A 16,983-nucleotide genomic window follows, 5' to 3' on the forward strand; every position below is an offset into this window, starting at 1 on the left:
CTATGAACCAACATTCAAATGAAAAAAGGCTTGATGTCTTTCACCAGATGTATAACAGTATAAAGAATAAACTTTTTTGTGCTCTATAATCAAATTCTTCACAGTATTCTAATATTTTGCAATGCATCTGTATACTTGGAGATTTTAAAGCATGACTCTGCAAAGACAGAGGGTAATAATCAAGTACAGGGACCAGTTTGTTCTCTTCAGATTGTAAAAAAAAAAAATAAAAAAAATAAGAAGAAGAAGAAGAAAAAGAAGAAACGGGGAAGTGTCTGTTTGATATCATCATGCTAACAAATGCTAATTGGAGTAAGCTAAAATAAATGGGTAAATCCGGTAATGCTGAAGAATCCAGGGATGTAGAGAAGGGTATGGCAGGCTGGGATTCCAGAGCAGGTTCTAAAACAGAGGAGAACAGGATTGAGCTCGGGCGTCAAAAAGGCACAAATGAATATTTGAAGCAAAGGCTGGAGCTAGACTAACTCTCGAGTAGAGTCTAAGATCTGGCAGCTTGTCAAGCTAAGTCAAGTCATTATTGTTTGTTATTATTACTTTTCATTCCTTCTGTCCATATCTACCTGCACTTGTGTGATCACTTCTCATTTTTACATTTTCAATTACACATTTCTGTTCAATCCAAATTTAAGTGAGCCTTTAACCGTGTCAGCAGAGGTTCAGTTTCTGTTGCCTTCAGGTGTCTGTGTGAGCTACCTCTTGTGAAGAGGAACATGACAGCAAAATATTTCTGATGACTTTCGATACAATACATTTATGTCAGTAGAAGTATACTTCATGATTCTTTTATGACACAAAATTACATCTGTGAACTCTCCTGTTTTAAAATTACATTAGGATTTTTTTTAAATCCTCCAAACATCACTGTATTAAATGTAAACATGTAGACAGACAGAAAATTTAATCAAGTGGAGATACAAGTGTTTGTTTCTCTTTTCATTATTTCTTTTCAACATTAAAAGTTAGAAATGATAAAATGAAAGAGAAGTCACTTTTTTCGCCTGATCCCTCTCTTGTGAGTTTAACTTTGAGGTAAATTTACGGTTATTATTTCTCATGGTTTGTTACATAATTATTAAAAATAAAAGAAGATATTACACCACTCAAAGACAGCATCATAACATGTCGATCACAGAACATTTATCATTTTTATCAACAATTGAGAATTTGAATCATGTCCTGACAGAATAATCCCAAACAGAAAATAAATCATCTGTGGTAAAGGTTGTAACTGACACAGGCAGAGAACAAGCATGCCAAGGTCCTGTGGGTCTTTCAGATCCAGACTGACGAGATGGTGAAAGCCTCTCAGCCTGACATAGTGGAGGTTGACAAACATCAGATGCAGCAATACTGAAAGATAGCAACATCAGGAGGAAGGAACACGAGAAGCTGAAGAAATACCAAGGGCTAAAGGAAGAGCTACAGATGATGTGGCGTGTGAGGGCAACAGTGGTGCCATTAGTGATTGGGACACTGGAGGCTATGACAGCCACCAAGCTGGGAGGATGATCCCTGGATAAAAATCTCATCCACTTTTTTTTACTGAGTGTTGTTATATTAAGTGTTAATATGCCCCCCCCCCCCCCCCCCCCCCCAACAAAAAAAAACAAACAAAAAAAAACATCTAATGATATTTGTATCTTTTATATAATTCAAATTTAGATACACATTTTAAAAGATTAAAGAAAACACTGATGTATTCATGTTTTTTTGAGACCAAAAAATTTGTGATTGTATTTGTTAAAGGTTTATATCTAAGCTGTGTTTTGTAGCAATCCTTTTCTTGTTCATTTATTTCTTGTTATAAAACAAAGATTATTGGTAATTAATGAACTGGACAGGAGTAAGTGAAGTAATTATTCCTGAGGTTTACATGAATAAGGGAGTTAAATAATTAACTGTTAACCATACTATCTAATGGGAGAGGGGTTGGATCAAATACCCCTAAAACTGAGCTTCACCCCTCTCCTCTTTTGAATAAGTCCAACAAATTGTTGTACCTTTTTTGGCTTTTCTGTTTTCCTTTTACATTTCAAAATACCTGTTTCTATTCAATACAAATAAAACTGAGCCTTTAACTGTGTCAACACCGAGGTTGAGGTTCTGTTTCCTTGAGCTGCCTCCTGTGAAGAGGAACATGACGGCAGAATATTTCTGACGACTTCTGAGCCAGTACATTTATGTCATTAGAAGTACAAACCTCATATGATTTGTTGTGACTCTGACACAATGCACCTGTGAACGCTCCTGTTTTACGTTGACTAGTGAGCTTTAATCCTCCAAAACATCACTGTCTTAAATGTAAACATAAACACACAGTCAAAGAAATCAATTCAAGAAAATGCAGGAACAAGTGTTTGTTTCTCATATCATTTTTTTATTTTCAACATCCAAAATAAGAAAGGATAAAACAAAAGAGAAGTCACTTTTTTCACCTGATCCGTCTTTGGTAAGTTTAACTTTGAGGTAAATTTACGGTCATTCTCCCTCACAGTTTGTTACACTCATTCATTTTCTGAACCACTTCTCCTGTTCAGGGTCACGGGTGACTGAAGCCTATCCCATGTGTCATTGGGTGAGAGGCAGGGTACACCCTGGATTGGTCACCAGCCAATCACAGGGCTGACAAAGAGACAGACAACCATTCACACACACACTCACACCTACAGACAATTAAGAGTGTTTAATAAACCTGGTGAGCATGTTTTTGGAGCTGCGAGGGTGCAGAGCTAACCGTTGCGCCACCGTGCAGCCCAGTTTGTCACATATTTGTCACACATTTAAAAAAATATTACACAACTCAAAGACAGCATCATAACATGTCGATCACAGAACAGTTATCACTTTTATCAACAAGTGAAAATTTCAATCAGGTCCTGGCAGAATAATCCCAAACAGAAAATAAATAATTTGTATCAAAGGCTGTTACTGACACATGATCATTAGAAAATTCTGCCCTTGCATCATGAGAAAAATAAAACACAAGATGATATGACCTGAGATTTTAACAAGTTACTTGTTTATCTAGCTGTAAAACAAATATTTCCTGAGACAGAACATTATTCTGAGATTACAGGTTTTTTTTTCCCTGAGTGTCACATTACCACCACAGTGACACCTGGTTCACCAGATTTCAAACTGCTTCAGTGTCTCAAAGGGTGCTCGGCCCACAATGTTGTTCCCGAAGAGTCTACGAAAAAGCCCAAAGCAGAGAGAGCAAACATCATTCATCCAGCCAGAACAACGTGTTTCAGCATCCATTTGAACAAGCTGTCGTTCTGAATGGTCAGCTGATGGGAAATCACTTCAAATGTCAACAGAAAGGAATAGTGAACTCATGAATTCATGCTCACCGCACAGTTTCAATGCCTGGGTTGGTGTCCACCAGTCGGAGCAACATGGAAGTGGATTTTTCTGTGATCCTGTTGTGACTCAGGCTGCAAAGTGCACACAAATCAAAGTGACACAGAGTTAGTATCATGGTAAGCTGTTGATCCTGTTCAAGCACTAAACCCTCATGGATCATCTCCAGGTGTATCTGACAAACACACATCAGAGAACAAGATTCACACATTTCTCTGTAGATATTAAAGATCCAGAAGTACGGTACAGAGATATTTGTTTGTGTGATTTGTTGCTTCTGTGTTATTACCTCCATGACACACTCGTCATGCTCCAGCTAACTTTGCATTATAAACACTCATGTCTCATGAACTCACTCCAGGACTTGGACTTTGTGCAGATACTCGATGAGTGTGACCAGCAGTTGGTCGGTTAGCTGGCAGTAACTCAGGTCCAGCTCAGTCAGCTCCTCAGCGTAGTCCAGCACCAAGGCCAAGGCTTCACAGGCCGTCTGATCCAGTTTGGTGTGACTGAGAACCAGCTCTCCACCCAGGGCTCTGCACAGGGACCTTGCTCGACTCGCTGAGTCCCACTCAGAGATATAACCTACCAGGGACACCATCTGGAGGAGGACGGCTCCACCAGCCCTAAAAAGGAGAACAGAGCAGCACGTTAAGATTTAGAATCATGAACACTGACTTTCAGAGGAAATCTACTAACTCTCATACATGGAGGGAACTTGGTTGGAAATCTTATCTCACAGGAGAGGATCCAGAATGCTGGAAACAATGTGGGAGCAAAGATGTTAACCACTGGCATATACTTTAAACTGTCCAATTATTAAAAGATGTCTGTTCGAGAATCCACAACATTCTGGAGCTAATATTTACAAAAAAAATACCCTTTGAGTTTAATACTTACATTTTTGGGAGAGTTGACTGTATTGCTGGACACTTTGATGTCTAATTATTTGGCATTCTGGTAACTGCAGCTAAAAAGACCATAACCAGACACTGGCTACGTCCTGACCCCCCCACGATAGAGTGAGGGGGATATCGTAAATGGAATATACGTGTTGGAAAATATTTCATTTTCACTTCGTTTCCAAATGGATGAAATTTAGCAATTATGATCAGGATGGGTCTCATACGTACAGTACAGGCCAAAAGTTTGGACACACCTTCTCATTCAATGCGTTTTCTTTATTTCCATGACTATTTACATCGTAGATTCTCACTGAAGGCATCAAAACTATGAATGAACACATGTGGAGTTATGTACTCAACATCCATCCATTTTCTGAACTGCTTATCCTGTTCAGGGTAGCGGGTGGTTGGGGCCTATCCCAGCTGTTATTGGGCGAGAGGCGGGGCACAACCTGGACTGGTCACCAGCCAATCACAGGGCTGACACATAGACAGACAACCATTCACGCAGACACACTCACACCTAGGGACAATTTAGAGTGATCAATTAACCTGGTGAGCATGTTTTTGGACTGTGGGAGGACCCAGAGAGAACCCATACATGCACGGGGGGAACATGCAAACTCCACACAGAAAGGCCCACTGGCAAAGCTGGGAATTGAGGAACTAGACCGGGTTGTCCTCTGTCGCCCTTGCTGTTTGCCTTGGTGATAGAACCTCTTTCAGTTGCACTTAGATCATCTCCCTTTTATCAAGGACTTACTCGAGTAGATAAGGAATTTAAACTTTCATTATTTGCTGATGATCTTTTATTGTATGTATTAGACACTGTCAGAAACATCCCTTTTATCCAGAGGACCTTGCAGAGGTTTGGATCATTTTCGGGTTATAAAGTGAATCTGCTTAAAAGCATTTGTTAGCCAATAAATGACCTGGCACTACAACTACAACAGACAGATATTCCCTTTAAAATAAACTCCACTGGTTTCAAGTACTTGGGGATAAATATTACACGTAGTATGTCCTCTTTATTTTCTGCCAATTTCTTACCCCTAATAACTCAGCTAAAAACTGATCTGGAGAAATGGAATAGTTTACCACTCTCTCTCATTGGACGGATTGATACAGTAAAAATGAACGTCTTACCAAAGCTGCTCTTTCTGTTTCAATGTATCCCACTCTATATACCAAAAAAATCTTTAAAACTATTGAAAATATTATTTCAACTTTCCTTTGGGGAAAAAAAGCTCCTAGAATTAAAAAATCTCTTCTACAAAGATGTAAATTTAATGGAGGTCTTGCTATGCCTAATTTTCAGTTATGTTACTGGGCAGCACATATTCAAAAGATTATACACTGGGTTAAATCTCCCGATGTCTCATGGTGCAGACTTGAAAGACAACCTTGTAGTCTGTCTTTTCTGGATGCTCTTCTCACATCTTCATTGCCACTCAACCCCTCTGGCTTTACAGAAAATCTAGTTGTAAGATCTACTCTTCGAATCTGGTGTCAGTTTAGGTGTCATTTTAAGGTTTTATCAGCCTCTCCTAAAGCTCCCTTAATTAAAAATCTGGGGGGAAAATTAATAAATAAGAAAAAACAGTGAGGATTGGGAATACCAATATTTCTTTTTTATATCTTCTTCACTATGTTGGAACATTGATGTGTATTGCAATATTAAGAAGATTGAAATGTATCTTTTTATAAATTTGCACTCTTCGACAAAGAAATTAAAACAAAGCTGGGAATTGAGCGCTACCAGTTGCGCCACCGTGCAGCCCATGTACTTAACAAAAAAGGTGAAATAACTGGAAACATGTTTTATATTGTAGTTTCTTCAAAACAGCAACCCTTTGCTCTGATTACTGCTCTGCACATTTTTGGCATTCTCTGGATGAGCTTCAAGAGGTGTTCACCTGAAATGGTTTTCACTTCACAGGTGTGCCTTTTCAGGGTTAATTAGTAGAATTTCTGGCTTTATTAATAGCCACGGTTACATGAGGAGTTTTCCGTCTTCCTGAATGGAATCTTTCCGAATGACTTTTCCGAAAACAATAGTATACATGGAAAGGAATATTCCAATCTCTGGTCTACATGCGCCGCTGTAATCAAACAGAATAGTCAACCTTAACACCACGTGATTTATCAAAGCTGGAGGACGACAGTTTGTTTATCACGGTGTTGCAATACTCCATATTGCGAGTTTGTCGTCCATCCAGTCTTGAAAGTATGTTAATTTCTTTCAAAGTTTGGATCAAAAACAAACTTTCAGCAGCAGTCCAGTGCTGACAGCTCGCCGCCATTTTTAAAGTTGTGGAACGTCTTACGTCATATCTGAGCATGCACTGAAAGAACGCACCCTGACAACTTTCTGTTTGAGTGGATACATGATACCTCAATCAGTTTGGGGAAAGGAATATTCCACCCCTGTGAAACCGATTACATGTTCATTTGGATTGGCACTTTTCTTTCAGAATGAGGTGTATACAAAGGTTAAATTCTTTCCGTTTGAGAAAATAATCCGAATGCAAGCGGAATATTTGGGTCCATGTAAACGTGGCTAATGCGGTTCAGACCATCAGTTGTGTTGTGCAGAAGTCAGGTTAATACACAGCTGACAACAGTCCTATTGGACAACTGTTAAAATTCATATTATACCAAGAACCGAACAGCTAACTAAAAAAATGAGTGGCCATCATTACTTTAAGAAATGAAGGTCAGTCAGTCCGGAAAATTGCAAAAACCTTAAATGTGTCCTCAAGTGGAGTCGAAAAAACAACTAAGTGCCACAATGAAACTGGCATACATGAGGACTGACCCAGGAAAAGAAGACCAAGAGTCACCTCTGCTTCTGAGGATAAGTTCATCCGAGTCACCAGCCTCAGAAATCACAAGTTAACAGCAGCTCAGACCAGAGACCAGATGAATGGCAAAAAGAGTTCCAGCAGCAGACCCATCTCTAAAACAATCGTTAAGAGGAGGCTGCATGAATCAGGCCTTCATGGTCAAATAGCTGCTAGCAAACCACTGCTAAGGAGAGGCAACAAGGAGAAGAGATTTGTTTGAGCCAGGAAACACAAGGAATGGACATTAGACCAGTGGAAATCTGTGCTTTGGTCTGATGAGTCCAAATTTGAGATCTTTGGTTCCAACGGTCGTGTCTTTGTGAGACACAGAAAAGGTGAATGGATGGATTCCACATGTCTGGTTCCCACTGTGAAGCATGGAGGAGGAGGAGGTGTGATGGTGTGGGGGTGTTTAGCTGGTGACACTGTTGGGGATTTATTTAAAAGTGAAGGCACTCTGAACCAGCATGGCTACCACAGCCTCCTGCAGCGACATGCCATCCCATCCGGTTGGCGTTTAGTTGGACGATCATTTATTTTTCAACAGGACAATGACCCCAAACACACCTCCAGGCTGTGTAAGGGCTATTTGACTCAGAAGGAGAGTGATGGAGAGCTGGGGCAGATGACCTGGCCTCCACAGTCATCAGACCTGAACCCAATCAAGATGGTTTGGGATGAGCTGGACGGCAGAGTGAAGGCAAAAAGGCCAAGAAGTGCCAAACACCTCTGGGGACTCCTTCAAAACTGTTGGAAAACTATTTCAGGTGACTACCTCTTGAAGCTCATCCAGAGAATGCCAAGAGTGTGCAAAGCAGTAACCAGAGCAAAGGGTGGCTATTTTGAAGAAACTACAATATAAAACACGTTTTCAGTTATTTCTAGGGCTGCCATTTTAACGTGTTAATTAGATTAATTAATTACACCGCAAATTAACGCGTTATAAAAATTAATGCAGATTAATCTGGACCCCAAACCCGCGGGGCGTTCAAGGACGCACTTATTTTCAAATGTCTGGCATTTACAAACCGTTTGTCCTACTTTGAAAAAGTGGTGGTCTTGTCAGATTTTCAAATTTCCGACAGTCCCTGAGTATATCACACTTGATGTCAGCAACATGCTTTAAACCGGGGGGAAGCAAGAGTGATTTTTGGGGGACTGCCGTCCACATCTCGTTTATTCACACGTCCTTTTTGAAAATCTGCAGAAAATCAACCATTGCTCTAGCTCAATTCTGTAAAAAACAGATAATTCTACACTCTTTACTGCATCAAACAAGCCCTGAATAATCGATATTTGTTCTGTATTTAAATCTAAAGAATTCTTTGAAAATTGCCTTTTATCTTCCTGGTGTCATGTTTCAGCTTGGGGCTGCTCTGCACCAATAAGCAACAGTTTGTGTGTTCAGAGCGTATAAAACTGAAAATACTTATTTTTTCTTTGATCCAAGACTTGAATTAAGTGTTTTCCTGACCTCATAGAAGTATAGAAGTTCATATTGCAGTGAAAATTGAGTCCACATCAAGTAAAAATGTGACAGAAGCAAAAACCATCCTAAAAATCAGCTTATCTTAGGTGCAGGACTGTGTAGATTTTGTAAAGATAAAACCATAAAACTTTTTTCATTTGTTCCTTATGCCTCAGGGTACCTAAAATGTGTTGTATATATTCCCACCTTATTTTTAAATGTTTTTAATGTCTCTTGATGTAATTATAATGTCCTGGAATTCAAATTCTTTATTTTGGGACCTTAAGCAGATATGAGATTAAAATGCGATTAATTAGATTAATTAATTACAAATCCTACAATTAATTAGATTAATTTTTTTAATCGCCTAACAGCACTAGTTATTTCACCTTTTTTTGTTAAGTACATAACTCCACATGTGTTCATTCATAGTTTGATGCCTTCAGTGAGAATCTACGATATAAATAGTCATAAGAATAAAGAAAACACATTGAATGAGAAGGTGTGTCCAAACTTTTGGCCTGTACTGTACGTCAGTCATGACCAAACTTCTGTGAATTGGTAAATTAACAGTTGATGTTATTCTCATGCAAACATATATGTTTACTGATGTCTTATATGTTAATCATTCATAAGATGTTGGGGTTGTTTTTGTTGTTGTTTTTGAGGGGTGTTTGTCTTTTTTTCCTGTATTTTGTTTTTGTTCTCTTTGGCCCTCTGCTTTGATTAATGTTCATGAATTACCCTACGTATGAAAGAAGATCAGGGTAACTGCACATCCCTCTTACAGACTGTATATAGCTACAGAGTAATAAGGAGTTTATTGCTAAAAAAATAAATATTAAGGATGTTAAAGAGGAAAAGGGTTTGAAGATATTTCCATGTTTGCAGCGGACTTTCACTGTGGACCCTTCATACCCTCTGTAACTGCATGGCTAATAGTTTATGCTCACAACCATCCTCTAAATAAAGAATTAAAAAAATGAAATAAAATCATGAATAAAACTAGAGCCAGGATCTTGGTCGTTTTGTAGTCCTCCTACCTGAGCTGGACTCTGTCTAGGACAGGATACAGCAGGTCCAGTCCACTGTCCCCCACCTCACAGTCCTGCAGTCGGAGCTCTGTGTCCTGGCTGCTGTATCTCAGGACGGTGAAGATGGCCCTACAGTCAGAGACACTGAGACAGAGGGTCTGAGTCTGACCCCCTGCTGACAGCTCCACATGAGAGGAGCAGGACAGATCCAACCTGTGCTGCAGACTCCTGAGCAGACTGGCTGCTCTCTCCTGCGGGGCAGCAGAGGCAGCACAGCAGTGGACGATCCTCAGCAGCAGATCCCTGTCAACACTGGAAGAGAAAGTGCTTTAAAAACACACTGCTGATAGAGCCCTGTCTGTGGGAAACCAGCACTAATGTCTGACCTGAGCTGAGAAACTTTGTCCAGCGTGAAGAGGATGGAGCTGATTTCCTCTGTTGGTATGGAGGTCCACATGAGGTTCAGCTTTGCCCCAGCACTGTGTCTGAGGGTGTAGAGCAGAGCAGCACAGTCCTCTGAGTCCATCTCTCTGCAGGTCAGGCTGATCTCATGATCAAACGACCTCAGTAAACTGGGAATAAAGGAACTGGCACGAGCCGTATGGACCTCTCTGATGGCAGTCAGCACAAAGCTGGGGGACAGCCTGAAAGTCAAATAAGAGTATTTACACAAGTCTCTGGATTTCACAGAGACTGCAGAAGTTCAGGCTGATAAAACCATGTACACATATCCAGACCATGTCATCATGGGTCACAAAAACACAAACAAACCTTTTAAACAGAACCCTGTCCAGAAAGGGGAGCAGACGTGTGAAGCTCTCCTGTAGGAAGCTGTTTTTCCTCAGGTCCACAGTAACAGTCTGATGTGAAGACTCCAAAAGATGATGAAGAAGCTCCCAGTTCAGACAGACAGGGGTCAGGTCTCCACCAACCTTACTCAAACAGGACCTGGTCAAGTCCTTGTCTTGAATTTCACAAAGGATGGCAAGTAGTGACTCTGAAACCTCCCCTCTCAGTCTGTTAAAGAAAATGTGTCTTAGTCAAAGTATCATGGTACTGACAACGTAACATTTCTTAAACACCAGAAATTGGTTAGAAGGCTCGGAAAACTTTTACTTGATAGTGAGAGGGCCATCGTGAAGCAGGAGGGGGATCAGACTCTGAGCAGGGATCCTGGACTCGGTCAGGTCTAACTGTCTGACTGTCCAGGATCGCAGCAGGGATGCCAAACTGCTGACAACCCTCAGCACAACTCTCTCTGAAGGTGGGTGTTTCTCAGAGGAAAGAGAGAGCTCCTCTGTGACAGACAGAGGGTTCACTCTCCCTCTTTTTACCCATCTACACAGAACCAAGGCCATGTCACTGGAAAGCCTGAGACACACACACACAGGAAGCATTGAGACATGAACAATACAGACATTAAGCTGGAGAAGACATGTTTGAAAAAAAACAAAAACAGGAATTGTATGATACCGACCTCAGCCTGCGTAGACTTGCTGTGTGTCTGAATAGGAGTGAGGCTCCTTGAACAGAAATCTTGGTGGGTGTGAGGATCAGATCCACTTCAGAACCACAAAGACCGAGAACTCGTCCAACAGATTTGCACGTTTTGCTGGGTAACTCTCCTTTTAATGTCAGGATGAACCCGAGCAGCTGCAGCAGAGAAACAAACTGCTCAGCCTCCTCTCTGGATCTCACTGACAGGGATGAACACACACGCTGGAAAAACTCTGGACCACAGCTAAAACAGAAAAAAAGAAGTGTAAACACAGCTCAGGTACAAGAGGAGACAAGAGCTGAAAAGAACAAAAAAATACAAAAACATTGACACAAAAAGCTACTGAATGAGATTATCATTCATCAAAAGTTCCTCTCTCTCCTCATTAGTTGTTTATTCTATTCTGAAAGCATCCTCACATTTCAGCAAACAAGAAGAATTTATCTGATTTACCTGAGCTGTGAGATATAAGGCAGACACTGCAGGAAAGTCCTCACTTCACTCTCTTCATATGAACAGCCCAACAGCTTCACATGTTTCTTCTCTGGTTGGAGTTTCAGCACTTCCAGGAGGATGGAGGTCTTTCTCTCTGAGAGGTTGATGGTCCAGACTGCAGGAGTTGACTTTAAAACTGACAGTAGAGATGGAAGAACACTAAGGCCTGTTTCAGTCTCATAGACCTTCATGTAGGAGAACAGATCCAGAAAAAAACTACACTGGTAGACTCTTTCAGTGTATGAAAAAGAGAACCACGGATGTGTGCACAGTGATGCTAACAGCTCCAGTGTGTTCCCTCCTGTCTGCTGATCTCTCTCTGCTGCTGCACAGAACAGTCTCCCACACAACTTGACGTCATTTTCAGACCTGTCAGAGAAACTGAAACAGAAGATGAAAAGTTTGTCAGGATGTGATGTTAACAGCAGGAAAGGAGACATGTTTTACTCATGGAGTGCTTCCACTAAAAGCAAACAAATAGCTGTTTGTGAGCAGAGAACAGTTCCTCTCCTCAATTTCAAACTCAAATGACTCTGAACCAAGTCCATTAAATGTAGAGGACTGATCCCTGACACCAAATGAAGATCTTCAGAACAGGTTTTCTGACTTGAGTCCATCCTCAGAGCTCTGTCCTCTCCTCTGCATCCACAGATAGTTTGATAAACTGTGATACAGCTCATGAAGCAGCAGGAGGAGCCAAAGAAAACTTCACACAGTAATCGATCTAGTTCAGTACTTCTTAGCTGCTTTTACCTGTCAGTGACCTCTGAGCATTAAGATATGTTCTTAAAATGAAATGAGAAAAACTTACATGTAACTAAGACTTTGCAACAATGTCCTGATCAACTTTAACTGACATTAACAGACTTTCATCCAGCCCTCTGGATTTTAACTCTCCTTGATCTTCAACCTGAATGTCTCAGTGAGCTGACTGAGATGGAGGAGCACACCTCAACAGGTGAGCACTGATGTGTGAAGAACTGTTCATTTACCTGAGCTGTGAGATATAAGGCAGACACTGCAGGAAAGTTCTCAATTCACTCTCTTCATTTGAACAGCCCCACAGCTTCACAGGTTTCTTCTTTGGTTGGAGTTTCAGCACTTCCAGGAGGATGGAGGTCTTTCTCTCTGAGAGGTTGATGGTCCAGACTGCAGGAGTTGACTTTAAAACTGACTGTAGAGATGGAAGAACACTAAGGCCTGTTTCAGTCTCATAGACCTTAATGAAGGAGAACAGATTCAGAAGAAAACCACACTGCACTTCCTTATATTCTTCATCATCATCAGTTATTTCTAAAGGGAACTCTTGGTATGTGCACAGTGATGCTAACAGCTCCAGTGTGTTCCCTCCTGTCTGCTGATCTCTCTCTGCTGCTGCACAGAACAGTCTCCCACAAAACTTGACGTCATTTTCAGACCAGTCAGAGAAACTGAAACAGAAGATGAAAAGTTTGTTAGGATGTGATGTTAACAGCAGGAAAGGAGACATGTTTTACTGATGGAGTCTTTCCACTAAAAGCTAACAAATAGCTGTTTGTGAGCAGAGAACAGTTTCTCTCCTCAATCTCAAACTCAAATGACTCTGAACCAAGTCCATTAAATGTAGAGGACTGATCCCTGACACCAAATGAAGATCTTCAGAACAGGTTTTCTGACTTGAGTCCACCCTCAGAGCTCTGTCCTCTCCTCTGCATCCACAGATAGTTTAATAAACTGTGATACAGCTCATGAAGCAGCAGGAGGAGCCAAAGAAAACTTCACACAGTAACCGATCAATCAATCAGTACTTCTTAGCTGCTTTAACCTGTCAGTGACCTCTGAACATTAAGATATGTTCTTAAAATGAAATGAGAAAAACTAACATGTAACTAAGACTTTGCAACAATGTCCTGATCAACTTTAACTGACATTAACAGACTTTCATCCAGCCCTCTGGAATTTTACTCTCCTTGATCTTCACCTCCAATGTCACAGTGAGCTGACTGAGATGGAGGAGCACACCTCAACAGGTGAGCACTGATGTGTGAAGAACTGTTCATTTACCTGAGCTGTGAGATATAAGGCAGACACTGCAGGAAAGTCCTCAATTCACTCTTTTCATATGAACAGCCCCACAGCTTCACAGGTGTCTTCTCTGGTTGGAGTTTCAGCACCTCCAGGAGGATGGAGGTCTTTCTCTCTGAGAGGTTGATGATCCAGACTGCAGGAGTTGACTTTAAAACTGACTGTAGAGATGGAAGAACACTAAGGCCTGTTTCAGTCTCATAGACCTTCATGTAGGAGAACAGATCCAGAAGGAAACCACACTGGTGGATTCCTTCAGTGTATGAAAAAGAAAACCACGGATGTGTGCACAGTGATGCTAACAGATCCAGTGTGTTCCCTCCTGTCTGCTGATCTCTCTCTGCTGCTGCACAGAACAGTCTCCCACAAAACTTGACTCCATTTTCAGACCTGTCAGAGAAACTGAAACAGAAGATGAAGAGTTTGTCAGGATGTGATGTTAACAGCAGGAAAGGAGACATGTTTTACTCATGGAGTGTTTCTACTAAAAGCTAACAAATAGCTGTTTGTGAGCAGAGATCAGTTCCTCTCCTCAATCTCAAACTCAAATGACTCTGAACCAAGTCCATTAAATGTAGAGGACTGATCCCTGACACCAAATGAAGATCTTCAGAACAGGTTTTCTGACTTGAGTCCATCCTCAGAGCTCTGTCCTCTCCTCTGCATCCACAGATAGTTTGATAAACTGGGATACAGCTCATGAAGCAGCAGGAGGAGCCAAAGAAAACTTGATGTTATGATTCTGTTTGGTTTTGGTTTTTGTTGTGGGGTTTTATGTTTTGTTCTGCTTTTCCTCCTCCCCCTTCCCTTTCTGTTCTTTCACCTGCAGGTAGGTGAGTGGCAGGGGGTGTGGCTGGCTTCTCTCAGCAGCAGAGGCACACCTGGTTTCACTCAATTCATCAACTCTCCTATAAAAGCCTGGTCTTCACTTCACTGCTCTGCCAGATAATTCCGTTCTACTGGGTAGTTTCCCAACGTTCTTCCTTGTGGATTTTCAATTTGCTCTTCACTGTGAGGCTTTTTGTGTTTTCTGCAGTTTTTTGGTTCTTACCTATGTCTTTTTTGTGTGCAGATGTTCCTGGGTTCCTCGCTGCGTTTTTTCGTCATCTATGTTCCTGTTGTCTTCTGAGGATTCTCATCAAGCCAGCCAGCTCCCTGCCTTCACTGCCTGAATTTTTGATTTATTAAATGCTTCTGTTTTTTGTGACTTCAATTACCTGTCTCAGTCTCTGCTTTGGGGTCAGTGTGAACTAAAACTTAACAGAATTATCTGGCCAAGATGGACCCCGCAGAGACTGATAGATTAAGGCAGGCTCTATCTTCTCAAGGAGCTTTGGTTGGGCAGCACGAAAAGGCTCTGTGTGAAATAATGAGCACCCTTCAGACTCTTACCACTGGCATGGCACAGCTCGGCAGCCATCTTGACCAGGTTTCCACCCATCTTGCCACACTTACTGGTCCTGTTCAGGCTTCCGCTTCTACTTCTGCTACAGCTACGGCTCCAGCACCTGCTCTGGCTTCAACCCACATCCAGGCCAGCACTCCCCGTGAACCCTTTATCCCCACACCTGTCAGGTACTCAGGAGTGCTAGGGTCATGCAGTCAGTTCCTTCACCAGTGTTCTCTTGTGTTTGATCAGCAACCTTTGACATACACATCTGATAAGTCTAAGATAGCTTTCATTATGAGCTTGTTGACTGATAAGGCCTCAGCCTGGGCGCTAGCTATGGCTAACAGTAACTCACCCATCTGTGACTCTCTTCAGTTATTCTCTACTGAGATGCTCAAAGTGTTTGATCATCCCTTACAGGGTAAGGAAGCCAGTAACCGGCTTCTTTCCTTACGTCAGGGTTTTGATTCCGTTTCCAATTACTCCATTGATTTTCGCATTCTCGCAGCTGAAAGTGGTTGGGATGAGAAAGCTTTACAAGGACTATTCTTTCGTGGGCTAAGTGAGGAATTAAAGGATGAGTTAGCTGCTCGAGATGAAACTACTTCCTTAGAGGAGTTAATTTCTTTGGCTATTCGTTTAGATAACCGCCTCCGTGAGAGGCGTAGGGAGAGAGCAGGCAGGCAAAGATTCCCTTTCTCCCTTTCCAACTCCAAGCCTCCACACCAGTCTACACCATCAGCTCATCAAGCAACCCCTTTGGAGTCACCATCCACCAGTGCCTCTCCGCCTACAGCATCATCTCTTCCCAGCTCTGAGGAACCCATGCAGCTGGGAAGAATGAGGCTCACTCCTGAGGAACGGCAACGTCGTCTTCGCCAGAGACTGTGTATTTACTGTGGTCAGGCTGGCCACATCCTGATCCAATGTCCTGTTTTGCCAAAAGAGCAGGCTCATCAGCCACGGAGGGGGCGCTGGTGAGCCATACTGCAGACGGTTCATCCCCCTCAAGACGCTTGCAGCTCAAAGGTACTGTTTCCTGGTCTCAAGTCTCTCATCCTCTCCAAGTTTTGGTAGATTCAGGTGCTGATGACAATTTCATTGACTCTGGTTTTGTGTCACAATTTAACCTTCCCTCCGAGCCCCTTCCTGAGCCTAAGGACGTGTTTGCTTTAGATGGAAAGCTCCTTGCTTGTGTCACACATCACACTGGTCCTCTTTCATTGGTTGTTTCGGGTAACCATCACGAGACAATTTCTCTGTACATAATTCCTTCACCCTCCTCACAACTCGTGTTAGGTCTCCCCTGGCTCAAGCTCCACAATCCACACATAGATTGGTCAACTTTATCCATCACCAACTGGAGCCTGTTTTGTCACTCACACTGTTTGCACTCAGCTATACCTACCTCTGCCACTACCACGTCTGTTTCACCTAAACCTGTTGACCTCTCTTCTGTTCCCTCTGTGTACCATGACCTTGGAGAGGTTTTTAACAAGGACCGTGCCTTATCGCTACCCCCCCCATAGACCTTATGACTGTAGCACTGACTTGCTCCCTGGTGCACCTCTACCTTCCAGCAAACTTTATAATCTCTCAAGGCCTGAAAAGGAGGCCATGGAGACTTATATTACTGACTCTCTTGCTGCTGGACTCATCCGTCCCTCAACTTCCCCGGTAGGAGCAGGATTTTTTTTTGTTGAGAAGAAGGACAAGACGCTGCGCCCCTGTATCGACTACAGGGGCTTAAATGACATTACCGTGAAGAACAAGTATCCGCTTCCACTCATTGACTCTGCTTTTGCTCCCCTCAGCCAAGCCACCATCTTCTCCAAGTTGGATCTCCGCAATGCCTACCACTTGGTGAGGATAAGGGAGGGGGATGAGTGGAAGACAGCC

General features: G+C 42.1%; 1 protein-coding gene across 1 annotated transcript in view; it reads right to left on the reverse strand.

Annotated features, from left to right (window-relative positions):
• Positions 1-15,135, reverse strand: part of LOC141795225 (uncharacterized) — a 74,908-nt gene extending 59,773 nt beyond the window's left edge. Inside the window, exons 1-8 of the mRNA XM_074676040.1 lie at positions 15,087-15,135; positions 11,115-11,334; positions 10,754-11,008; positions 10,409-10,654; positions 10,024-10,281; positions 9,647-9,949; positions 3,741-4,010; positions 3,375-3,458 (exon numbers count right to left, since the gene is read on the reverse strand). Coding sequence (XP_074532141.1) covers positions 3,375-3,458; positions 3,741-4,010; positions 9,647-9,949; positions 10,024-10,281; positions 10,409-10,654; positions 10,754-11,008; positions 11,115-11,334; positions 15,087-15,135 — 1,685 coding nt within the window. The remainder of the gene's footprint in view (positions 1-3,374; positions 3,459-3,740; positions 4,011-9,646; positions 9,950-10,023; positions 10,282-10,408; positions 10,655-10,753; positions 11,009-11,114; positions 11,335-15,086) is intronic.
• Between the last annotated feature and the right edge of the window lie 1,848 nt (positions 15,136-16,983).

Source organism: Halichoeres trimaculatus, unplaced genomic scaffold (genome assembly GCF_033239565.1).
Source record: "Halichoeres trimaculatus isolate MK-OKI-2021-1 unplaced genomic scaffold, fHalTri1.1 fHalTri1_scaffold_8, whole genome shotgun sequence".
Classification (NCBI taxonomy): domain Eukaryota; kingdom Metazoa; phylum Chordata; class Actinopteri; order Labriformes; family Labridae; genus Halichoeres; species Halichoeres trimaculatus.